The 26392-nt window shown below is 46.8% G+C and overlaps 1 protein-coding gene across 2 annotated transcripts in view; it reads left to right on the top strand.

Moving 5' to 3' along the window:
- Window positions 1–16901, top strand: part of ATP2B4 (ATPase plasma membrane Ca2+ transporting 4) — a 92615-nt gene extending 75714 nt beyond the window's left edge. Inside the window, exons 18-22 of one of the 2 annotated variants that reach the window (XM_024751136.1) lie at window positions 482–693; window positions 1693–1800; window positions 3796–3972; window positions 7664–7771; window positions 12364–16901. In XM_024751136.1, coding sequence (XP_024606904.1) covers window positions 482–693; window positions 1693–1800; window positions 3796–3972; window positions 7664–7771; window positions 12364–12678 — 920 coding nt within the window. In that variant the 3' untranslated portion in view covers window positions 12679–16901. The remainder of the gene's footprint in view (window positions 1–481; window positions 694–1692; window positions 1801–3795; window positions 3973–7663; window positions 7772–12363) is intronic. The other variant, XM_024751135.1, reaches the window with a different exon arrangement.
- Window positions 16902–26392: the final 9491 nt, after the last annotated feature.

The following is a 26392-nucleotide window of genomic DNA, read 5'->3' as shown; positions in this document are numbered from 1 at the left end:
GTGCGCCACAACTACTGAAGCCCGCGTGCCTAGAACGTGTGCTCCACAACAAGAGAAGCCACCACAATGAGAAGCCCATAGACCACAATGAAGCGTAGCCCCTGCTCAACGCAACTAGAGAAGGCCCAGGCACAGCAACAGAGACCCAACACAGCCAAAAATAAATAAAAATAAATTTTATTTAAAAAAAAAAAAAAAAATTTTTTTTAAAAAAAAAAAAAAAAATTTTTTTTAAAAAAAAAAAAAAAAATTTTTTTTAAAAAAAAAAAAAAAAATTTTTTTTAAAAAAAAAAAAAAAAAGTGACGTTGAGACCAGAGCTAACACTGACAATATTTGATGACTGTTGTGGTTCGGATACTGACCAGTTAGAATGGACACCAGTCGTAAGCAACCAGTGAGGCCATACTCAAGTGTTCTGCCTCAACCTGAACCCTGCTTGAGAGCATACTTATCCTCCGATGCATCCCTTCTCCCAACTAGGTGAGAAGTTCTTCGACATTGATAGTGGGAGGAGAGCACCTCTGCATTCACCACCCAGCCAACACTACACCATTATTTTCAACACCTTCGTGCTGATGCAGCTCTTCAATGAAATCAACTCCCGCAAGATCCATGGAGAGAGGAATGTCTTTTCGGGCATCTTCCGCAACCTCATCTTCTGCTCTGTGGTCTTGGGCACATTCGTCAGCCAGGTGGGATTCTAGCTGGAGTTGGGATAGGAGGTCTGGGACGATAAAGGCCAGAAGCTGGGGGCCAGGATTCCCTGAGCGCCCGGGGAAAGGAGTGAGGGAGTGATGGGGACTCAGGCTGTGGGTTGAACACTTTGGGGTTCCCAAACGCTTCCGTTTGCTCATTGCTCTAGAATTGGATCCTGCTGTGTCAAGTGCTCCAGTGCAAGGCAGCGTGTTGGTAGCGAATAAAATAAAATCTGTGGGATCCTTTCCTTATCTTTCTAAAACACAGCAATTTCACATAGTGACCAGGAGGAAGATCACTGTCTTCTAACCCCTTTCCATGCCTCCTGCCAGCGTACTTGAAATGTGCATGCAAGTGCTATACGGGATCTCTCCCTGTCCCTCCTTGCCCCTTTGTTTGGAAAGCGCTCATGGTAGAAAATGGTACGCAATTCAGAGAAAAGGAGAAGACATGGAATGTTGCCATATGTAGTTGACAGATAAGCCTGACGTGGGCTCCTTCTGTGGGAAGCGGGGTCAAGGGCATGGCTGCCCTGGTGGTGAAAGGATTGAGCCCCTTCCTTCTTGCCCCAGTCAGAGGTACACTAAGACATCTGCCAATACAAGAGATCATGAGCCTGCCCTGTAACGAAAGAGCTCCTGCCTCACTCTTATTTGCCCCGCTCCTAAATTCCTCTTCTCCATCGCTGTGCCTTCTCTTTGTCACCTACTGGCTTTAGTCACAAGAAGCCTCCAGCTCCCCTTGCTCCCCCAGCCTTTGCATTAATAATGTTCATAGTAGCTGTATCTGTCTCCCCATCAGAGTGCTCTATAAAGACTGTGTCTGTCTTCCCTTCTCCCCACCTGGATCTCTTCTTTCTCCTTCCCCAACAAGCAGATCAGGGTTCACACCACAGGGATCCTGGGGTAGGGGGCTGATGTGGCTTTGATGGCCTTGACTGGAGGGCTGGCTACCTGTTGCCTCCCAATGATGGGCTGCCTCTTTCTCTGTTCTAGATTATCATTGTGGAATTTGGGGGGAAACCCTTCAGCTGTACGAACCTCACCCTGTCCCAGTGGTTCTGGTGTCTCTTCATCGGTTTTGGAGAATTGCTGTGGGGCCAGGTGAGTACGGGCATACCCTCCCCATGCAGTCATATGGCCGGCAGACCCCCCCCTCCCCTAGATGAGATGGAACGAGCAGCTGTGGAGACGCCCAGCTCCTCTCCTTCATATTCTTCCCTCTTCTCTCTACCACCAGGTTTTCAAGTTCTTTCCATCTTGTAGGAACCCAAAGCAGAATGATCTGTGCCCACCACTTCAGAGGCTTCTGATCTCTTCTCTAATCGTGCCTGGAGACAGACACATCCCTTAGCTTCTCTGAGATGGAAGTGGAAATTTTCAATGGAATTTTGCTAAAAATAAAATTAAGGGTCTTAGAAGTAGAAGAGTTTGCAAAGCATATGTCTTCAATGAAGCCGCAGTCTGGCCGTGAGCTGCTGTGCTGTCATAACGTAGGGCTCCCTTGCCTCTTCTGTTTCTCACCATCGCCTTATCCAGGATGGGTGCCTGACTGTCATCTAAGATAAATCCAGACTCACAAGGTCTCTAGAGAAGCGGTATAGCGTATGGTTCAAAGCACAGACTTTGGAACCGACTGTCTAGGTTTGAATCCCGGTTCTTCTTTTTACAAGCTGCATCATAGTGAGCAGGTTTATTAGCAACTCTGCCTCAGTTTTCTTAACTCCGGATAACAGGATCATTGTGAATCATTGTTAATCAGCAAATCAGTTTCAATACAGAAATGACTTAGAACAATGTCTAGTACCCTGTAAGTACTCAATGAATGTTAGCTATTAATATTATAATAATAGAATCAGGTTTGATAAGAGTTTCATTCCTTCCCTAACACCACTTTGCGAGTCCCTCTCATCCTCAGCTCTGGCCTGGCCTTTACCTCTGCTTGCAGACCCCAGGTCTCTACTGATTGGTGCCCAGCCACCTGGGTAATGGAGGCTTTGCTCTAACTGGCCCCAAAGATCCCTCCCTAGGGCTGCAGGCTTTCCCCCATAGACCTGCTAGTTGTTTCTTTCATAGCTCCTAGATGCCTCCCTGATTAATCCCTATCCCCATTCCTAACACAAGTCCTTCCACCCTGCTCTGTTGGCTGAAGTTTATTTACCGGTGGGTCCCTAAAGCACTTCTACACTTGGGTGGAGCTTGATTATTTCACGTACTGTTTGAAACTCTCACCTGGGTCTAGTCTCACATGTGGCCATGTGGCCTTGATGCCAGGTAACAACAGCCTTCCTTCTGTATCACAACAGCTCCTTCTAACATCTGAAAGCAGAACGTGGACGTTCTTTCTATTTCGAACACTTGACTCCATGTTGGACTGCTCACACAGTCCCCCTTTCCCAGCTGAGCCCTTGTCTTATTTGTAAAGGAGAACTGACTGACAGCTTATAGAGTGATTTATTTTGAATTGCAAGCCCCAACCTACCGCTCCATGTCTTCTGATAATACTCATATGGCCCTTCTATGGGCTATCCCACCCAGTTCCTCACCCCAAGCCCAAGAAAACTTTTAGTATCCTCTCACTATAGTTTTATAAAAGAGGAATTACTTAGCATATGGTAACTAAGAAGAGGGTCGTTCCCCTCCAACACCCTTCTTTTCCCCTTGCCCATACACGTACATTTTGACCATCCTGTCTCCAGACTTGTTTTCTCCCAGGTCCTTGTCTCTGTCTCTTCCTACTGTGTGTATCATGCATTATGGCTCTATTTCCTTTAAGAGACAGATGGCAAAATGCAAAGAAAGAACTGAGACAGGAGGAAGAGAATGAAGTATATAACAAGGCAGATGGCTGGTCAAATACTAGAATATAAGTTCTCCTTTGTACGTCCACAAATACAGAAAATCTTCCTGAGGGCCTGACAGCTGGTAGGCACTTGGCAAACGCTTGCCTGAATGGGTTGGCACTTTTCCCACTGCTTTCCCAGTGGGAAGGTTTATAGGGCAAAGAGTGACCTACCCAAGGGCCTGACCCATAAAGTTGAGTGACAGCTCTTCTCGCCCTGATTCTGGTGTCTACCCTTTTGCTGCACCTGTTCTCAGGTCATCTCCACAATACCTACCCAATCCCTGAAGTTCCTAAAGGAGGCTGGGCATGGCACCACCAAAGAGGAGATCACCAAGGATGCTGAGGGGCTGGACGAGATTGACCATGCAGAGATGGAGCTGCGCCGAGGCCAGATCCTCTGGTTCCGGGGCCTGAACCGTATCCAGACCCAGGTACTGTGATAGTGGCCTATCCTCGCCCTGGGAGAAGGAATCTTCCCCATCTTTCTTGGGAGGTGTTGGGAGGGCAGTAGTTCTTGCTGGCCAACGTCTCTTCCCTTCCTAAGGCCCTCTCACTGGTGGGCAGCCCGAGCTCCCTTGCTTCAGGACAGACAGGCAAAGGCAGTGGTATGGGCTCCTCTGAGAGGAGAGTGATCATGGGGGGCCGAGAGCACGGGACACTAACTGCTAGCATCATCCTCTAGCTTTGGGTTCGTCTGAGGCCCACTTCCCACCCTCTGTCGGGTGGGCCATCTTCCCGCATAAGGTCTCTCGTAAGCGCTAGGCCTAACCTCAGGGTGGGAAATGTTCAGAGTCTTTCTGACCCTGCAGAGGGAAGGATTTAGACAATATCTCTCTGCCAGCATCCCCAGCAGACATTTACTGTATATCCTCAAGCTGCTATTAGGGGAATGTAGGTATTATCTGGATTGATCTTTGTAAAAGAAACTCGCTCTCTTATGTCTTCCCCACTCAAAATTTAAGGCCATGATGGGGAATCTGATGGCTAAGTGTATATAAATGACAATAGTCTCTCAGTGCCTGAGTATCTTTTACAGGATTCAGACTTGCTTCCCAGAAAACAAGAAGCTATAATTTCTTCAAACCTTTTCCCTTCCTGCAATTTCTAAAATGGGATAGAAGCTGCTTCTGCTGCTATTAAGTCCCGTCCTATAGCCCTACAGTAACTTTTTTCCCCCACTTCCCGTGCAGCAACTGTAACTACCTTCTCCTGGGTAAATGGGCTGGTCTAGACATTGATAATCCTATCACTTTCCCTGTTCTCACCCCACATACCCCTATTGTGTTAGTCCTGAGATTTCCCATCTCAAGAAATTGTAAATCCCCAAGTTCTCAAAGGTGTTCACCAGAGAACAGGCCTATCCCTCTTTGCTGATTGGCTAGAGATCCCAGAAGTAAATTTCACTCTCTGAAATTAGCCTTGCAGATGGTTTCAAAAGCTCCCTAGTGGAGCCCACCACTTCCTAGGGAAGAGGTGAAATGAATAGTCTAAGCTGAATACAATGGTCCCCCGCTTATCCGTGGCTTTGCGTTCCTTGGTTTTAGTTACCCTTGGTTTTAGTTACCCATGGTCAACCACAGTCTGAAAGTATTAAATGAAAAATTCCAGAAATAAATAACTCACAAGTTTTAAATTGCATGCCGTTCTGAGTAGCTGATGAAATCTCACGCCCCCCACTCTGTCCTGCCCTGGACATAAGTCATCCCATTGCCTATCACATCCTCGCTGTATAAGCTACCCACCCATTACTCTAGGAGAAAGCATAGCATATACAGGGCTCAACACCATCTGCAGCTTCAAGCATCCACTGCGGGTCTTGGAACGTGTCCCCCACGGGTAAGGGAGAACTACTGTAGCGGCCGGGTGTTGGTCTCCTATAGACAAGACAACAGATGGAAATGGGAAAGCAGGGCTAGGGAGGGAGCACACTGGGGCTCCTCTTGAGTTCCCCTTCCCAGAGGGAAATCCGCATGGGACCCGCAAACACTACCTCAGCATGTCCAGAGTTTCCACACGCACCCCGCCCTCCAGGCTGCCAAGTCCATCGCGAGCAAGGGCCTCACGTGCCCAGAGAACTTGGCATCTTTGGCTCATGTCTCTAAGGCCTCGGTGCTTCCCTGTAGGTCTGCTCTTTTCAGAATAACCTGTCTGCTTTTCTTCCCTTCAGGATCGTCTGCCTCCTCTTCTACTATGTAATTTTTTTCCTAGCCAGAATGCCCTCGTTCCAGTGTCTCCTGGCTCCTTCCCAGTCTTCTCTCCCGGGGCTGAGATTCATGGATCTTCCTTCCCCTCCACTACCAATTTCCATTCCCTCGACTATATACCTCTCTGGTTTCGCTGTCTACATAGCTTTAGGTATACTACCTTTCTCTGTTGGAGCCAAAGGCGGTTGGACCAGAATGACGTTAAAGCCTAAACTTAAGGCAGCAAAGGCAACCTGTTAAAGATGCCATGATGAGCATATCTATGCCGTCCCACCTGACTCCATAAGCAGGTGACGGTGCTAACCTGCATCCTGGATCCTAAAGCTCTCTCCTGGCATCAGCTCTTCACCTCAGCTGGGTTCTAACGAAATTCCCTGCCATCCGATTGTTGTTCCTTGTTGTCATTCTTGCAACACTTATGGGTGGGAAGTGTTGCCAGGCTATTGTCCCATCCTGGTCCCTTTAGCTTTGGGAGAGCTAAAAGCACTAGAAAGCAGAAGGTTGGGAAACTTGAGGTCTAGAATCTTGGGAAGGTAAATCTGGGGGCCAGTTTCATTGTGGAGGTTGGGACCTTGTGACACTAATAAGCACCGAGGAAGGTGGCTCTCCAGCCCCTTCTTCCGTGTGGCTGAACCCTCCCCACATGCAGGCCTTTTCCTCTTGCAGCATCAGGCTCCTCAGTCCCCTGGAACTGAAAACCGTATCATGTGATGAAGAGTGGTATTTTAGCTCAAACTCGGTCTGAGTGCAGAAACTAGCCCTAAATATTTCATGGCTTCTCAGGAAGCTTTATAAGTAAGGACAACTGTCTGACTCACAAGGTGCCTGCTTTCCCACCTTCTCACCTGGGGAAGTGAAGTTAGATGAGTGAAATCAGCACCTTTCCTACATCCCTGGTCCACTGGCCCTTGGTCAGGCAGAGGTCAGGGATGAGGATGGTAGGTTTGACAGAGGCCCTAGATCAAGACCGCTGTTGGAAAACAAATGGCATTCATTGCCTCAGTCTCTGAGGAGTAGGACGCTGAAAACCAGAGACAACTTGTATGGGGCTAGACTTGCGGCTGCTGCCACCACTGCCAGCCAACTCCTCCTCCCCCCACCCCGTCTAACTGCTGAGTTCTCGTCGGCACTTGCGCCAGCCTCTCAGGATCTCCAGTGCGCGAATGCTGCCAGCGGCATTCTCTCCACAGAGCCTGGCCACTGGGTTCCTGAGCTCCACTTTCAGGGGCCTTGTCCACTTCTGCCCAAGGACAGGGAGTCTCAAAGAAGAACCCAGAAGAGGGTGAGCCCAGCAACTCATGGTCCAGGAGCCTTTCCACCATGGCACCTGTGTGTGGATTACTACACGCCTCTGTTTAAACACATGAGTTGTTTTCCTGGAAAATCTGCAAAAATAGGTAGTCAATTTCATTGGTTTAGAGGTTCCTGAGCCTCAAAATTCAGTAATATATACACTTTGCCTACTATCTTAAATTGCATGCCTTATTTTTTTAAGAGTGCAGGTCAAAAAAAAGAAAGAAAGTACAGGTCAGAGCATAAGACAGTGAATAAGCTGTCACTCTCTGTCAGGACTCATGAGTGGGAAAGTCCATTTAAATTTTTAGATACTTTTGGATACCGGCACACCTAAAATGTCCATCATAGGCTAAAAGGGAAGAGAAGACTGGATTCTGGCTGGGTATTTAGACTCCATGGCAAACTGTTCCTTAAATGAAGCGTGATGTGCAATTAATGTTTTTCCCCCTTCTCTTCACCATTGTTTTGTGTGTAAGGGACTCTCTCTCTTGCTTTCCGGCTCCTGTCCCCTTTTCCCAGCTCTTTCCATCCCCCTCCCTAACCCTCTTGGACCCTCCCTTCCTCTTTCTTCACTTCTTTCTGACTGTGGAGCAAAGCTGTCTCACTTTCTGATTCTTTGCAGATCGACGTAATTAACACATTCCAGACGGGAGCCTCTTTTAAGGGAGTCCTAAAGCGCCAGACCATGGGTCAACACCTTGATGTAAAACATGTTCCTAGCTCATCCTATGTAACAGTTGCACCAGTCAAATCTCCCCCCACCACTTCTGTTGCTGCTGCTGTTTCATCTCCTACTCTGGGCAGTGAGTGATAGTCTATTATGATGCATGATTTGCTAAAATGACCACAAGAAAGCACGTGGCATTCACTTTAACCAGCTGTGGTTATCTTTTCCTTTTGGTTTTTCCCTTTGATCTTTGACTTAAGGGAAGAAAAGCGGGGCAGAAATTCCACTCCTGAACCGGGCTGTGTGCCATTTTATTTAATTTTATTATTATTTTTTTTATGTTGCAAAGCTCTTAAACCGTAACCATTTTAAAGATAGTAATCCTGTTTTTCTGATTGTTCCTCTGCATTGCCTGGTCCTTCCTTGAGTTTGTTTGTTTGTTTGTTTGACTTTACTTTGTTTGTTGCTCTGTTTGAATATGTTGTTTTTCCTCTTCTCTCCTTCTGCTCCTTTGAGTCTCAGCTCTGTCTCCTAAGGTTAGGTGTAAGGTTAAGCCGAATGAAGACTCAGGAAGTCTGTTGTTTTCTTTTAGGAATTTCCGAAGAGCAAACTTTTTTTTTCCCTTCTCCCTCCCTCTAGTTTGTTTTACTTATAGCCAGCACTTCATATCTTATTTTGCATGTAAAGTTTGAGGAACCCCTTTCTCAGCCAGCCTATTAGCCGGAAAGCTGTGAAGGCTCAACCTAAGATCTGGTGGATTATTGGTAGATTATTGGATCCTTGCTAATGCTTATGCCTTCCTATTCCTGATCTTTTTACCTTCCCCAAGTGGGACACAGAGAGGAAATGGAAGGCTCTTTGCTGATAATGCTGTTAAGGTATTTGGTGGGGAAGGAGTCTCTCTGTGTTAAGTATACTCTGGGCCTCAAATATCTGAGTGTTTGAGTCTGTTTCTTCCTCCCCCACTCCCAATCACCACCACCGTAACCCTGGGACGGGGGATAAAGAAAGAACAATTGCACTGTCTGTGGTTCACTTGACTGTGAGTGTGTAGGTTGGTCAGACTTAGCTTATCTGTTGTCTTTCTAGCCAACTCTAAGTGTTCTCGTGTGAGAGACGAGGGGCAGGGGGAGAGGAGGTTTATATAGATGCATATTCTTTAGGCTCAAAGGCAGTCAAAGAACTACGTCAGTCTTACCCTACAAATATGCAAGAGCCTCTCATTCTAGTCCTTCCATATTCCTCTCATTTCCTTTTTTCTTCCAGTTTTGTCCTTCTAACTAGTTACTGTTCTTTCTTAAATCATGCCTCTCTGTTAGGAGGGGTAGTGTCAGCTGCCCTGGTAATTTGAAGGTAGAAGGAGACTAAGGAAAAGACAGAGCCCACTGGGCTCATGTAGTAGAGTTGCTGGTGGAGGATATGGTGCAAACCCTCAAAGACAGAGACTCAGGAGAGTCAGGCCACACCTGCTCTTTCTCCAGCTGTGCCTTCCTATTGGAGGGCCTGGAAGTTATAGTCATGCATTTTAAAACCCATTCCTCATTCCAGAGTTCCAAATGAATTCCTTTTTTTATCTAACCTTCAAGTAGATAAACCTCTAAGATTTCTCTCTGTAAGAAGGTCCTAATCCCTTCTCTTCCCCTGGTTTCTGACAATGGAGCAGAAACCTACAGAATACCAGCTGAGGAAATGGAGTCTTCATCTGCCCATTCATTGAGCTCCAGAGAGTGGCCCTTAGTGCTCATACCTAACCTAAGGTCCAGCCTGGTTTGGGCTTCTGAGCCATGAGAAAGGGTTGTCCTTCAGTCATCCGCTTTCACCTGTAGGATAGGGGCCACAGAAGAGACATTTCCCAGAGACTTTGAGAGATGATGACTGGGGAAGGGAGGGTTGATTGACTGAGTGGAGAGGACCTGAAGCTTTCACAGCACCCGCCTCACTATCTGTGTCTTATTCCCCATACACTGCTCATGCACCAGGCACCATGCATCAAGAAAGGAAGATGCCACCACTTGGGGTGGATTGGTGATGACGTAGCTGTGTGATTGTTCATCGGCACACACTGTATAGTCTCTGAGGCCAGTGTTGGAGTTGAGGAGCGTTCTGGCACAGCCCCACCCTTCTGTCCACCTGCCAGGCCACAAGATGGGGCTCCCTAGCTCTCTCACTCCTCTTGTCTTGAGCTTCCCTTACAGGTGGCTGCTTTCCCTTTAGATTCCAGAAGTCCTGTTATCTAGCTGGATGACTGTTCCTTGCTCCCCCAAAAAAGAAATTGTCCCTGTCTTTTCCATCTACCCATCCCCAATTCACTCTGATCTCCCTTATTGTTTACCTGTAACAGTGATTGATCACCCCAACAGGTGAGAGGAAAAGCCAGCAAACAGGGATCCAGACCCCCATCCCAACTCCTATTTTTAAAAATCTGTTTTCTAGATAGGACTTCACATATCATTATTTTAACAAAGTATTCAATTGCTTCAAAAAAAATAGAAGCAGGAATATCACTGATATTGAAGATGAACAACTCATGGTATAAAAGTACCTGTTCTCCTGTAGCACTTGTTAGAAATGTTGAGATCTGAAGAGTGAGTGAAAAGTGTGGGCTATATTATCACTCCTACAGGGGGTGGTATGGCTTTGAGCCCATTTCTTGACTAGGGCCAGGGGAGAAGGCATTGGGTTTGGGCTCACTTAATCCAAGTTGCCTTGCTCTAAGATGTTTGGCATAGATCCATTAAAACTTGGGATTTCCTGAAAGCCAGATGGAACCTATATTCCATCTGATCTCACCTAAAGATAGAAAAGTAGGTCCTAACTTTCTGTGCAGCATGGTGAATGTGTGCCCAGGTTCCTTGATTCTTCTTGGCTGAAGCGTTGAGCGGATTCCATTGAGTGACAGAGTCCTTTGCCTTCTGAGCTCTGAGCACCCTCCATCCTGGGTGAGTCTGCCGGTCTGTTGTGGAGTGAGGCAAGGTAAGGAAAGCCTTAGCCAGCGGAGACACAGCTTTAATGAACCTTCTTCGTGCATTACTTTTGTAGGTTCTGTACAGTGATAGGAAACACTGAGACAAGCAATCCAACCAGTTTATTTGCCTGCCTCTTTGGGTGCTCTGATGTCTCCACATTCTTGCCTCTTTTCCAGGAACATATTCTTTGCTTAAAGAGCAGAGTAACGAAAGGTGTGCCCTACCCCCACCCTCATCATTTCTCCTTATCCCCCTCCCCACCTCAACAGTTTCTCCTGCATTACTTCCATTTCTTTTCTGAGGAAAGAACTTTGGGGCAAGACTAGGATCAGCCACCTCCCAACAACTAAAACTGTCCTAGGACCACTTTCTTTTCCCCTGGCCTCTCTCTCCAAACTCTCAGGACCCAACCTTCTCCCCTCCTCCAATTCTACCAACCCAAGTTGCAAAGCATGCCTCAACGAGGCCCCCAGTTCAGAAAAGGAACTGCTCCCTGTGGATAAGGTGAAGGCTGGGCCCAGGGATCAATTATTGTCAATGTTTCCTCTTCTCTAAACTGAATCCCTTCCTTTGTTGTGCAGTAGAACAAAGACTTTGACACTTATAGGGCAGTGCATTTCCCTTTGCCCAGTCAAACTGCAAATTGTTTCCTTTCCCCCATCCTCTTGGTCCCCCCCCATCAGAAAAGCCTCTTGTTTGTAGCACTGCCTCCTGGATGGGGTGTTTTCTGTCCTGGTCCCATCCTTTCCCTTCTCCACGTAAGATCACATTCCTCTTCATAATTTACAAACAGCTGGAGAAAGCTGCACGACTGGGCACAGCTGCTGTGTGTCAGAGACATGGCCGTGCGTGTCCGGCCTCATCTGAGCTGAGAGAGCGGGCCTTCTGTCAGCGTCAGGGGGAGGCTTCTTTTGATGCCTGTATTCATTCACCTCTTCCAGGGGAGGGGCTGAAGGCATGGAGTCGTACTTTCTTTGGGGGAAGAGGACATGGTGGAGGCTGTGGACTATAAATATATGCATGTCTCCTGACTGAAAGAGCAATTATTAAATTGGAGAGTATAAGAGTTTTCATTTCCTGCATGCTGCTGCCACAAATGAAGATCGGTTTGTCTGCCTCGCTGAATGGTATTCGTGGTCACTTATCACCCAAAGTGTATTGCGTGCGAATTGATATGTGTTTGGCTCTTTGAGGGTTTTAAACAGGTAACTAAACTTCAGTGTGTAATTTTCCATTCCACATTCACAAAATGTTTGGCTTCAACACAAAAATCCACATGTCTGAATTATCTTTTAAGTTCGGCTATTAATTTGCACCTAGTTCCAACGTCCTTGCCCTCCATCCAAAAGAACTAATGAATCTTTTTGTTTCCTGTTTCATTTTAAGAGTGGATTGTTTGGGAATGCTAACTCTGCTTTGGGTCTTCTGCTTTGTTTTTACGCAGCTTTTGAAATATCCCAGTTGTTTGCCATTACTCACTCGCCCCACCCACCCCAGTGCTTGAAATTTGAGCCGCGTGATGTTTCTAGTGTTTCATGACCTCCTCTCATATGTTTGGTTTTGGTTGTTGAGCAGTAGTGTCTTGTAGTTTGGGTTCTGTTTCTGTCCTCAAACCCCCCAGTTCCTTGTTCTACTAACCAATTCTTGCCTCCGTATTTTCTCATCCTCCTTTTCCTTCCCCTGGTGTAGATCAAAGTGGTCAAAGCATTCCATAGTTCCCTCCACGAAAGCATTCAGAAACCCAAGAACCAAAACTCCATCCACAACTTCATGACCCACCCTGAATTCGCCATAGATGAGGAGGGGCCACGAACACCACTCCTGGATGAGCAAGAAGAGGACACTTTTGAAAAGGTCTCTAAGCCTGGGACTAGGATGCTCCCGTCGGATGGTGAGGTCACTCCACAAGCCAACAAAAACAACAATGCGGTGGATTGCTGCCAAGTGCAAATTGTTGCCTGCCACTCAGACAGCCCTCTACACAGCCTGGAGACATCAGTTTGAACTTCATTCTCTGACTCCCCTTCCTGCTTTCCCTATTTCCCTTTTCATCTACCCCCTCACTAAGGGGATGATGGGACTTTTCACTGTCATGTCAGCTGCTCCCAAGTATGTGTGAACCCCCACCTGGCCATGAAGAGGCAAGAGCACAGACCTACGAGGACTTCAGCTGAAACCTGAGTTGGGGTTTGTAGCAGGACCCAGTTAGACCCCAGGCAAGTAATGAATGGTAGATCTATACTCCTTGCCTGTATCAGTTGTCATTTTTAAAGAAATGACAAGAATCCTTTTGGCATTGGCCCCAACCCAAATTCTCACCGGTATTCATACCTGTGTCAGCCATCTCCTCACTTCTGGATTTTTACCCTATGAGTCTGTGCTGTTTACAGGCTCAGTTAAAAGTTCAGAGTGACAGATATCCTCAAATGGAATGTGTTGAGGTAAGAATGGAAGGTACAGAATCAGCCTGTAGCGTGATTGTTTTAAAACAATTTCTCCATTTTGAAAACTTATACCTAAAGCCCTTTACCTCTTTCTGCCCTTCCAGTCAAGCCTCCCCATGGTCTCTTGGTCTTTTGTGACCATTGTCTTCCTTAGCTTCACTAATTTTTTTTTTTTAAGTTGTGATGATTAGAAGATGGAAAGGACATGGATGAGTTAAGTCGACTTTGACCATGCTCCCTTCTGGCCCCAGTGGAGCCCTTGATTTAGTTCTAGAGGCAGATAGGTTTCTTTGCTAACAGGGTCCTTTGGAAGCAATTGAGAGCTGGTAAAAATATATTCCTGTTGTTGCCAGGTTATCTGCTTCTAAACTGCCATGTTGTCAGGTGTGTGCGCTTTCTAAGTGCCAGGGAGATCAGCATTGACGTGAAGCTTGCATATATGCGGTTTGTAGTTTTTACCTGAAGCCTGAGCTTTCTCCTGTTCCTAAAGTGGTGGCAAAGGAATGAATTAAGAATGACCTTGCCTCCTAACTGGACTTGGAAAACAGACCATCAAAGTCAACTCGGTGGAGTCCTCCTCGGGGTGACCACTACTGCTTTCAAAGCCATCCACCAAGGCTCTTCCAGGGCAGGACCTGATTGTTGGGACAGTGAGTATTGAGAAGCCTTGGGAGAGGCCAAAGTGCCATTCCAGCAGCATCTGAGCAAACCTTCCTCTCAGAAACCAGAAACCTTGAGCTTAGGTGGCTGGGGACCAGCTTTGACGTGCCCTTTAGTTTTTAATTCTACTCTTTGCCATGTCCGCCAACATCGGTCTCTGAAAAGGCCCCAGCCTTTCTCAAATATTCTGATTCTGAAAACATGTATCCAAAGTGGGAGGCTTCATTGACGCTTTCCCGACTTAAAGGAGCAAAAGACCCACCCTGTAAAGCTCCCCTCCTTCCACCCTCCCTCTTGCACACCCCACTCAAGCCCCCTCCAGAATGTGCTCAGTACTGCACAGTTAAGCCCTGTGCCTTCTCTCCCTGAACACTGCCCAAAGCGTCCCCTTCCCACCTGTCTCTCAGGAGCCGGGGACTTGGCTAGGAGATTTGTTAAGTGTTCCTTAATGCAACGGGGTGGAGCCGCCTTTGCAGGATCTCCGTTTCTATCCCTACCATGCTGCTGCAAGCTCTTCCATGTAGGGGTCAGCTCATGTCTGCCAATTCCCATCTCCCACTGGGTAAATGAAGCCTACCCCCTCTTTCTAGAGTGATGGGAGTAAGGAGAAGGGGCTTGAGGCTGTTAGGAACTGCCGAATTTCCATTTGGGAGTCAGGTGACCCGAACCTCTCCTCTCCGGGCTTTTCTTCTGGATCCCTCCTCCCTCACCCTTTCACCTGAGCTGCCCTAGGAAGGAAGAATAAAGAAACAGTATCCCCTGCGCATCCCTATTACTACATCAGCGACCAGATCTGATTTTGGTTTTGTAAAGGTTACATGTTTCAGTGATCTTTTCTCTGTCTTCAATACTAATGGGGGAAAAAATAGCTCACCCGAGGCGATAGGTGTTCACATATATATTTATTAAGTACAGTGGAAGATTTAGTTCTGTCGAGTCTTTTTGATTACCTCAGATCAGTTTTTAAAACAAACTTTGGAGGCTATTTTATCATTCCTGCTCCCAGAAGACTCTCATGGTGCCTGACAGGTTACTTGTGAGGGCTTGTGTCTACTTGTTTAAAGTCAATGGGGATTTTGTGTGTATTCTAGTTTCCATAGTAGGAGAGAAAATATAGAAATATTATGCAAAGAAATATAGTTTTCTTTAGACGAGAAACTGATATTTTTTGAGTCAGCCATATGTATTTTGTTTAAAGGATTTAAAATAAAGTGCTGTCATGTAACCCTGTGGAAGGGAGCACATAACCAGCTGTTAGACATGGCAGGTGACTTATAGTATATTTGCAATTGGTTTTAAAACCAATGCACCAAACTTCCTTTCTCCAAACAGCCATCTTTATACTTAGGGGAAAAAAAAATTTGTTGGGTTCTAGAATGTTTTTAATATAAATTTGTTGATATGGAATTAAGTTTAAGTATTTATGTGCATATATTTTTTATATAAATTTTTTTTTCCTGTTCAGTTGCAGTGATCCAACTGGCAGTGAATAAATATGGCGTAAGTTAATAAAGCTTTCCCCAAAAATGGTGCTTTGGATTTGAAAAGGGTCTGATGGGGAAAAGGGGGAAATATTATCCTAGATTCCTCTCTTGATAAACCTAGGAGAATGGGCAGTGGATTACGGATGGGAAGGAAGGCATCCAGGAAGAAGGGACAGCCAGCAGGAAATGAGCGTGCACCCCCATGGAAATGGGTACCAGGAACTAGTGGTCAGGACCAGGGACCTCAGATAGATTTATATTTCTTGAAGAACAGCTGGCAGAGTGGTACCCAAGACAGTGGGCTGCAAGGATACTCTCTCTGATTTGGGGTTTGCCTTTTTTTATGGTTCTTTTCACCTCCTGTTTCCCCTGGAGTTTTCCATTAGCGACTTTTTGTGCAAGGATTTGATTTGAGACTTCCTTCCCTCCCCTAGAAAAGTTTCACGTGATATATTAGTTGGGAGGTAGAGCTCTAAGTGGAAAAATAAAGGCTGGTTCTAGCCTGGGTGACAGTCTTGACTAGATCCTTCCCACAGGTGCCCTCTGCCCTCTGAAATGACTCTCCATCTCTAAAGGTTGTAGAGAGACCACCGAGAAATCCCACCAGCACATGTGAGTTCTTTAGAGTTTGTGTTCCTTCTTCCCGTTGAGCTCCAGAGTGGGGGAGTCTGCACACTTAAATCTGAGTGATGACCTTACTGCCAAAAACCAGAGGGGTGTGGCAAGCTCACATGTGCCCTGAAACCTCTGAACACGTCACTTCCTTTCTTTCCTCCTTTCCCTGCCTAGTGATTGAAGCAGCCCATGATGCCATCACGAAGTGTGTACTTCCTCACTCTTCCTCACTCTCCGTATCTGAGGCCCACCCCACTACTGTGGTGGGGGTGGGGCACTTATAAATGTCTGCTCTTCTTAAGCCATTCCAGGCTCTTCCTCAGAAAAGACCAGACACCCTTCCATTTAGCTCAGTGCTGTCCTTTGCCTTTCCAGCCCTGCTGTTGGGCCTGCTGTCCCCTTTCCTCCTGATTAGGAGAGATGGAGGGAAGTGAGCTCCCCATGACTGAATTGGCCTTTCGTACATATTTCTCCCCATATGTATATATGCCATATGTGAATATGCCATATATATGTGCCAACAAATCTATCTGTGTTGTTCTTTTCAAATCAGCAGATAGGAATTTTGAGTTTCTTCTTCTTTTTTTTTTTTTTCAGTAACTAGTATAACAGGCACTGGTATTTTTATATAAAAGGAAAAAAAAAAACAAAACAAAAGATTGACTGTTGTGATCTGCATGACATAAACAAACAAATGGTGATATCAAAGCAATGTGTACCCCAGTGTGTGTTGCCGTAATCTGCAGTTCACCTAAACCGTGCACCCAATCTGTACTTGCATTTTGATATTATTTAAGCTCTCTGTACAATGTTTTGCATGTATTTATAGGGTTCTTAGGAAAAAAATGCTATAAACTGGCAAATCTGAAATTCAAATATGTTGTTCCATTGAGAAAGGAAGAATCGAAGGGGAGTTTTAAAAGAAGGAAAAAAAAGGGTAATTTTTTTGGAACCAATAAAGCTGTTGCTGATGCGCAGAAACCAAACTGTTGTGCACTGAGAATAAAAACCCATGCCCACTTGAGACTGTGCTGTGCTCAATGTGTATCCACTTTTGGGTAACGTCAGTGGATGTCAAAGTTGAGAAGGGGTCTGCCACGGCTACATGGAGAGCTTACCTGTGCAAGCCCAGAGCTTAGCCTGTCATTGGACCCTGACATGCTTCTCTGCCAGCGCTTGCCTCTGGTGACTCGCAGCCCTGGTTTCCAGTTTCATTCCCTTGGAGTACGAGCTTTGCTCTGCCCACCTTGGTTAGAATCCGCAGTCAGAGAACTGTGAAGCTGAAGCTTTTGAAGAAAGGATGAATTTGGAAGGATGAAAAAGAGTCAGGCTTGGCAGTCCTTTCTTTCTTTTCTTTGTTTCATTTTTTTGTTTTTAACAAAACGCCTATCGGGAAAATTAGTTTCCCGTATAGCAGCTATTCCCTATCTTTCTTCTGGGGTTCTCCAGTTCCCACCTCCCCAAAGGTTTTTGGGGAGGTTGGGAGTTTGTTTTTTGTTTGTTTTAGCTGTTCCATTCACTGGGTCTCTAGCATGAGTAATAGCAGGCCTTAGTTTCAGGTCAAAACTGCTTCCTGGCAGGTCATTTAAGTTCTGAGCTCTCATATCTGAGAACACAGAACTCCTTCCAGCAACTCTCATCCAGGCACACAATCAAGTTCCCTTCTCTCTTTTAAAACAGCAAGGAGGATTTGCCTGGTGGTGCAGTGGTTAAGAATCCGCCTGCCAGTGCAGGGGACACAGGTTCAATCCCTGGTCCGGGAAGATCCCACATGCCGCAGAACAACTAAGCCCGTGCACCACAACTACTGAGCCTACGCTCTAGAGCCTGCAAGCCACAACTGCTGAGACCACGTGCCACAACTACTGAGCCCACATGCCACAACTACTGAGCCTGCACTCTAGAGCCCGTGCCCCGCAACAAAGAGAAGCTACCACAATAAGCCCACACGCTGCAATGAAGACCCAACACAGCCGAAAATAAATTTAAAAATAAATAAATTTTAAAAAAATAAAAATACATAGGGCTTCCCTGGTGGCGCAGTGGTTGAGAGTCTGCCTGCCGTTGCAGGGGACACGGGTTCGTGCCCCGGTCCGGGAAGATCCCACATGCCGCAGAGCGGCTAAGCCCGTGAGCCATGGCCGCTGAGCCTGCGCGTCCAGAGCCTGTGCTCCGCAACGGGAGAGGCCACAACAGTGAGAGGCCCGCGTACCGCAATAAATAAATAAATAAATAAATAGAACAGCAAGGAAGGAAAGGACTTTTTCAGCTCCCCAAGGTATTTTAGGAAAAGTACGATGTTGAAGAATAGCCCAACTCTCCTGGCTGTTTGAACAGGCTGGTTCCGAAGGAGGAACGAGCCCTTGAAAGAGTCTTCTGTAGTGAGAAGTCTCGTCCCCACTTTTCCTTCCTGTCCCAGCTTGCTCTCCACAGGCACAGCCACACTGCCCTAGTTTCTTTGAAACATGTTGGGGAGAAAATAATTAATAACCAACCAAATAAACGGGCTGGGACTTATTTGATAACAAATCTTTCACAAAACAGAAATAAAGCCTCTTTCTTTTTTTTTTAATTTATTTAATTAATTTATTTTTGGCTGCATTGGGTCTTTGTTGCTGCACATGGGCTTTCTCTAGTTGTGGCGAGCGGGGGCCACTCCTCGTTGTGGTGCGGGGCCTTCTCATTGCGGTGGCCTCTCCCGTTGCGGAGCACAGGCTCTAGGCACGTGGGCTTCAGTAGTTGTGGCTCACGGGCCCTAGAGCGCAGGCTCAGCAGTTGTGGCGCACAGGCTCAGTGGCTCCGTGGCATGTGGGATCTTCCTGGACCAGGGCTTGAACCCGTGTCCCCTGCATTGGCAGGTGGACTCCCAACCACTGAGCCACCAGGGAAGCCCAAAGCCTCTTTCTTTCCACTGTAGCTTCCATCCCAAGTACCCTTGCTTAAAAGGGGTGCAAAATATACACACCCGCACACACGCACATACAACTAGAGTCCTTTCTAAAGCTTGGCCCTATATTTCCCCTCTTACTCTCACCTTGTCTTCGTTGGGCCCTAGAACCGTGCCTCTCTGCTACGCCAAACAGGGTCTTTTTTTTTTTTTAATTTATTAATTTATTTATTTTTTGGCTGCCTTGGTCTTCACTGCTGCGCGCAGGCTTTCTCTAGTTGTGGCGAGCAGGGGCTACTCTTCATTGTGGCGCACGGGCTTCTCGTTGCGGTGGCTTCTCTTGTTGTGCAGCACGGACTCTAGGCGCGTGGGCTTCAGTAGTTGTGGCGCGCAGGCTCTAGAGCACAGGCTCAGTAGTTGTGGCTCATGGGCTTAGTTGCTCCACGGCATGTGGGATCTTCCCAGGCCAGGGCTTGAACCCGTGTCCCCTGCATTGGCAGGCGGATTTTTAACCACTGCGCCACCAGGGAAGTCCGCCAAACAGGATCTTAAGGACCATACCTGCTAACCCCAGTGTGTGGTGAGGCATGAGCTACAAAGTAGCTTTCTGGCAGAGACCAGTGTTTCCTAAGACATTGGTTTCATGGGGTGTAAAGCCAGCTCAGCTCCTTAGGCCTAAATTACCATGTGGGAAAAAAGCGTGCTCTTTCCTTCCATCTTTTCCCTACCCCCGCTTCTAAAAAAAGTAGTGTCTTTGCCCTCCATCTTTAATAACGGCTTGTGAATCTCTTTCTCAGCTACCTCTCCCTGTGGTCATCGGGTCTGTTTGAAACTCTCCATCAAGACTGACTGATTCCCCCACCCCCAAGTATATACACACAACTAGGAACACCCTGGCTTAAACTCTGGGCAAATCCAAGGATTACTCACTGGATTCGAGTGAGTAAGCTGGTTACCAACCAGTATGCTGGTTACCAAGCCCTGACCTGGGTCTATTAGGGCACGGCCTCCATGTCACTGCAAGCAGGATAAAAATGCTATGTCCTTTACCAGCAAACTTTGAAACCCTGTTGTAAATAAAACACACCTATTACTATCTCTGTGTTATGTTGTTAACATCCAGTTGTCCCCAACATGAACCTAAGCCCCGAGAAGCAATAACTAGGTAGATTCATAGACCAGAATACTTTTAGCCTTGGCTCTTAGCCTTTTAGGCAGTGAGTTCTGGGTTCTGGGCTTGCCCATATCTTGTTGGAACTAATCTTCTCTGAAATTTATTTTAAAGAACACCTCCTGATCCTCAGAAAATACACACATAGAAGGGAGCGGGTCTCTTTGGAATGTCCTCCCAGTGTCACCTCCTGGGAGGCTGGTGTCAAAACCAAAATGCCACTTCACACTTACTTACAATGAGAATTTAAATGACCCACGTATTTGGAAACCCGAATTATAATCAGAAGTTTAACTGATGCTCATGAAGTACTTGAGCTGTCTGAGTGGCTGGCGCCATCACACTCAGAGCCAGTTGCATCGTTCCCTCGTCGGATAGACCTGGTCCCTGAGTTCAGGCTCAGGCCCCACTTGGTTTCTCTTTTGTCCCCTGTACTAATGGCAATGCAGACCATCCTCCAAACAGCACAATTGATTAGGTTAAGTTTCTTGTTTTAATTCCAGATCTTCATATCCTGGCCTTATTTAAAGCAAATACAGGGAGTTCCCTGGCAGCCCAGTGGTTAGGACTCCATGCTTTCACTGCCGAGGGTGTGGGTTCAGACCCTGGTCGGGGAACTAAGATCTTGCAAGCCGCTTGGCATAGTCAAAACAATTAAATTAAAAAAATAAAGTAAATATATATGAAAACTTTTGAAAGAGAACCTGAAGGTGAGGAGGGAAGGTCTGGAAACGTGATTGCCTTCAGCCACGGTTATCCAAACCCTTCATTTGAGTCAAGCATTCCTGCACCTTTTGCATTAAACCTTTGAACTGAAACTGCTGCTGATCAGGTAGGAGAGAAAAGGGGTTTGAATGTTTTTCTGCTCACCCTTTGGTGGAGGAGCTTAAACAGAAAAATTAGATAAAGTCCTGATGTGAAGTCTGCTTCTAGACTGGCTTGATTTTCCATCTCTACAATGAGAAAGTGGAACTACATCAGTCATTTTCCAGTTACACTTTGAAGACCTGAAAGGGATTCCTCAGCGATGATTCAGAGCCCACAGTGTTCATTTTTTCTTTTTTTTAAGTGTTTGTCTTCCAGGTCAGCTGTAGCTTTTAAAAATGACTTAAAAGCACTATGAACTAGCCATCTCTAAGGTCCCCCAGCTCTGGAATGCTAAGGTTCTAATTAACAAATCAAATAATCAGTGCTGAAATGATCCAAACTTAGGTGACAATGTCACAACAAGTTGTGTGATTAGACACACAAGCAAGCGTAATTGGGTTCCTGTCTTCATTGTCTCCCATTATAATTATCAACGTTAGCATAAATAATATAGAGTAATGGATTATAGTCCATTCTGCTGAGATTGTTATCTGGCTGTTCTGCTTTGGAATTTGCTGTGAAGAAGAACAGTAGTTCGGAAATCCAGAGATCTAACCCAATGGAATGGCATAAAATTAGAGAAGCAAAGTGGCTCATTTGAGCTTTGGTGGAAAGAGCTGGCCTGGGAATTAGAAGGCCTGTGTTATAATCCCAACGCTGCTGCTAATTTGCTGTGTGACCTAAGGGTCTCTCCAACTCTGACACTCTTTCTTGCTCTGGTGTCTAAAATTGCTATTAATAACCATAAGAGAATGTCTAGATGGTGTTTCTCCGTTGCTTTATCTTCCCTGAAATGCGGCATTGTGTGTGCATTGAGCACTACTGCATACTGGGACAGTACCTGCAGGCTTCACTTGGGGCTCAGCCGCCCACACCTGCAACAAAGACAAATTGTTCCATAGCCCTTAAAGTACAAGAAATCTGTTTCTCTTCTTTTCTAAATCAAGTCAAATCTAGCACCAAACTAGCTAGCACTGGCCAAGATCTGTGAGAGGCCTCTGCTAGTCATTTTTTATGGTCTCATCTCCTCCACTTGAATATTGGTCCACTCATTCGTTCATCAAGTATTTATTATGCCGGGCACCAATGTATGCACGGGGGATACAACAAGGGACAAAACAAAGACCCTGACCTTTTTGAATTTAGTCTTGTGGAGAGAGACAAAACAAACAAGTAAATACAGAGCATATGGAACGGTAACAAGGACCAAGGAGAAAAGTAAAGTGGCGTAAGGAAAATAGGGAGCACAGGGCACGAGGGTTGCTCTCTTGTAGAGTGGTCAGGGAAGCCCTCTCTGACAAAGAAGACTGTGAAGAGAAGTGAAGGAAGTAAAAGGGTGAGCTAGGTAAATATGGAGAGGAAAGAGATTCAAAACAAAGGGCATAGCAAGTGCAAAGGCCCTGAGGCAGGTGCTCTTGCTTTGTTTGAGGACATGCAGGGAAGCCAGGGATCGGCACTGAGTGACCAAGTGGGAAAGTGAAGAGATAAGTTCGGAGGTGGAGGGCTGGTAGTGGACACAAGAACCTATAAGCCAGTATAGGGTTGGCTTTCATGAAACAGGAATTCATTGGAGGGTTTTAACTGAGGTTTCCAATGATCTATCTTACAGTGTAAGGGGATCACTTTGGCTATTGTATGGCTGCAATCAAGGGAAAATGGAAGGACAGTAATGCAGCTTTAGCTAGCACACATGCCACACATGGGCCTAGGCTAATACTAAGGGATACAGGTAAATTCAAGCCCCACTGTCATGCTGTTGTCCTATGACACACAAAATAGTGAAAAGAAAATTCTTGTTCAGAAAAATTAAGATATATTGCTTGCCACCCCAGCTTGTTCAGGATGCCCTAGTTAATGAAATAATTGAAATAATATTTTATTCACTCACACAAGAAGGAAACAAAGAAAACCATCTTGACCTGTGCCTTCCCCATTCCAACTTCCCAATCCTGTTGTCATGCTGCTGCCTGGTCCCCAGGCAGGCCCTCTGCTCTCAGCGCCTCCCCTGACCTGCGCTGTGCTCTAATCTGATTCTTGGTGTGAATACCCACCCTGCTCCCTCTGCCGAGGAGTCATCACCCTCCTGCCAGAGCCTCTCTGCCTGTATGGGCTCAGGGGATGGAAGCCAGCTCTTGCACAGCTCTGGGGCTGAGGGAAGACCGGGCTGTCAGCCTCACAGCTATCTATGCTCCGTGGCTCTCCAGCTGCCAGGACTCAGGGGGAGGCTGCCAAACGAAGAACTCCAGAAGGACCAAGCTGGCCGAGGTCGGCCTTCTCTCAGGACACCAGGCTTAAGGAAAGGGCTCGCTTACCTGCCGGCAGTGCCAACCTGCCTCCTCCACTGGAGCTTAGCGGAGGGGACAGAAGCTATCCCCTAGTCTGGTCCCACTCCTTGCTTCCAAATTCTCCTCACTCTTCCCAAGGACCTTTGGTTGAGTGGGGGCAGGGAGCAGAGAGGTGGAAGAAATGTTTCTGTACTTTCTAAATCGTTTTGTCCTAATCCTGCTTTCTCACAACGTTAACTTAAAAGGAAGGTATCAGCTGCCTTTGTTCTGTTTCAGACATGCCTGGACTGGAGAAGGCCTCCAGGACACGAGCAAATGAGCGTAGAGGGGTGGGATTGCCGCCATTAAGGCTCCAGCTGTCATCCTGCTGCACTGTACCAGCCCCCAGACCTTCAAAAACAAAGCCTGGCTGCAGTTGTCTTTCACACGGGGCAATTGTGGCATTTTGGGGGGCCCAGAAATACAAAAGCCACTGTTAACCCCTTCCTAGGACAAAGGAGACCCAACACAGGACCTCAGGTTGCCCTTCCTGTGAGGTGCAGGGAGAGCAGTGCAGAGATGGCTTTGTCCTTTGGCCCATTAGTGCACAGCAGGAAAAAGACAAGGACACTCATTTCTTTCTCAATATCTCACCCTGTTACACACTTAAGTCATAAATTCACAGCAGCAATAAGCACCTGAGAGAACTTCTCCAGTCAGGCACCGTGCCAAATGCCAGAGATGTAATAAATTAAAACACAGTCTCTGCCCTGAGAGGGTTCAGAGTCTACTTGGGGAGACATACATTTAAACCACTAATCCCAACAAGTGAGAGGTGCTATTACACACGGTGCCATGGAGACACAGAAGAGCAAGAATCCAGTTCCAGGGGCAAAGGGCTTCACAGAAGTGGTGATGCTTAGGGCACATTTTTTAAAATAACAATTTTATTTTTTATAAAAATGACACTTGGGCTACCCTGGTAGCGCAGTGGTTGGGAGTCCGCCTGCCGATGCGGGGGACACGGCTTCGTGCCCCGGTCTGGGGGGATACCACGTGCCGCGGAGCGGCTGGGCCCGTGAACCATGGCCGCTGAGCCTGCGCGTCCGGAGCCTGTGCTCCGCGGCGGGAGGGGCCGCAGCAGTGAGAGGCCCGCGTACCTCAAAAAAAAAAAAAAAAATGACACTTGATCTTTACAATAATTCAAACAATGGGTCCAAAAAAGAAAATAACAAAATACCTCAAGCCCCACAACCCGGAAATAACCAGTATAAACTCTTAAAATGTGATTTTATTGGAATTCTACAAGAGAAAAAGAATCCGCTGGTAAAATGAAGGAACTAGTGCAAAGGCCTAGAGTCCGAAAGTAACAATGAGCCGGGTCTGCTTGGAGTGCAGAGTGCCTGCAAGGGGGTGGCCATCCGAGACTGACCACGGCAGGAGAGCCGGGACCGCTTCTGTTTTATGTGCAAAGCCAGCGCCTGGTACTGTGCAGTGGGAGATGTCCCAGAGATACGTGCTTAAAGAATAAAGGACCACGCGGAAGGTAGGCAGACTAAGCATCGAGAAAGGAAGGAGGGCCTGAGAGAGCAGTCCATTAAGTGCAAAGAAATGAGTCTCATGCATCAGGAGATGACATGATAATAGCAGCCCTATTTAATGAGCTGTTGCATAAGCCAAGTCCTAAGCCAAGCAGTTTTCATTGTTCGTCCAATTAATTCTCACAACAGCGTCACCTAAACACTATTATTATCGTCATTTTGCATCCAAGGAAACAGCCAAAAAGATTAGAGGACCTGCCTGACATCACCCAGGTAGTAATTTAAGATCTGATACTTCTAACCCAGTGCTCTGTCTTTCCTGAGAGGATTCTGAAAGATTTTTGGTATTAGCAGCAACGTTTAACGTGTAGCCCCGCCCCCTCAAAGGGCTTTGCTTGCTTGGATGGTTAAGTTCTGTCTATTTAAAACCAATCTTAATACTTTAGAATCATATGTCACATTCAACCCCTCAAGTCATTGAGTGGTTAAAAGCCAACACTAGAGCAATCAGGTTTAAAACACATACGCTGTCACCCAGGAGTGAGTAGTTTTCTTCCGCTATCACGATGAATAACTTAGGGTATCTATTTTGTGTTTTCAGTGGTGGGTTTGATTGGTTTACGTACCATGGGGAGGGAAAGGAGAACAGGGGAACGTGATGCAGCCAGGGCCTGGAAACCAGAGCTCACTCTGAAGCCTGGGAACTTTCTATGAGGAGGCTGTTTCACTCAAGCGTGGGGGCAGGAGAAAAGCAGAAGACCAGAAGATTGGTCTAACTAAAGCAGACTGGGTAGATAAGATAACATGATAAGACCTTGAGATGATCACAGGCAGGGGGAAGTTCTTGAAAAAAAAATTTTTTTAAGTAGCTGTCAGTGTGCTGAGGTTTGGTTCTATCTGCACTTCCCATGTACCATCTTCCAAGTTCCCAGTTCACACCATCCCCTATTGGCACCAATGGCTCCGGACAGGCCTGTAGAGCCCTCTCTCTTCCTTCGGTCCCAGCCACAAGTGTGATGCAGCAATGGATCTTCTTCCCCTGTGAGGAGTCCTAGTTCTTACTCAGACCCATCCAAAGGAGAGGCGGACAGAGACCCAGGTTCCAGCTCTAGAACCAGCTGCCTCTGAGTCATCTCTGCTTCCTGCCAGGTAAGGCTACTTGGAGGGGAGGCAGCGAGGACCTGCACTGGCAGAGCCCAGGGGAGAGCTGGGCCAGGGCCAACCTGCAGACCTTTCCCCTGGGGGCCCTCTGGGAGCCTGAACGCAGGGGAGGCACCGACACCTCAGGGAAGCTGAGGCCTCAGTGTCCGCTGGGTTGACATAAGGGAGAAGCATGTTGGACTTCCCTGGTGGCACAGTGGTTAAGAATCCACCTGCCGTTGCAGGGGACACGGGTTCAAGCCCTGGTCCGGGAAGATCCCACGTGCCGCGGAGCAACTAAGCCCGTGCGCCACAACTACTGAGTCTGCGCTCTAGAGCCCGTGCTCCGCAACAAGAGAAGTCACTGCAATGAGAAGCCCACACACTGCAACGAAGAGTGGTCCCCGCTCACCGCAACTAGAGGAAGCCTGCGCGCAGCAATGAAGACCCAACGCAGCCAAAAATAAATAAATAAAACAAATAAATTTATTTTAAAAAAAAAAGAGAGAGAGAGAAGCATGTGATGAGGCACTGGCTGGCTTCCCTGCCATCCAGCTGGGAATCCATTTCTTTGTGGAAAGTGACATCAGAAGCTTTTCTTCACTAATAGTCTTAGTGGCCCCTTCTCCTTGGACTCTCCCAAAA

Source organism: Neophocaena asiaeorientalis, unplaced genomic scaffold (genome assembly GCF_003031525.2).
Source record: "Neophocaena asiaeorientalis asiaeorientalis breed wild unplaced genomic scaffold, Neophocaena_asiaeorientalis_V1.1 scaffold67, whole genome shotgun sequence".
NCBI lineage: Eukaryota > Metazoa > Chordata > Mammalia > Artiodactyla > Phocoenidae > Neophocaena > Neophocaena asiaeorientalis.
The sequence above is the reverse complement of the archived record's forward strand: the minus strand, read 5'-3'. Positions and strand labels throughout refer to the sequence as shown.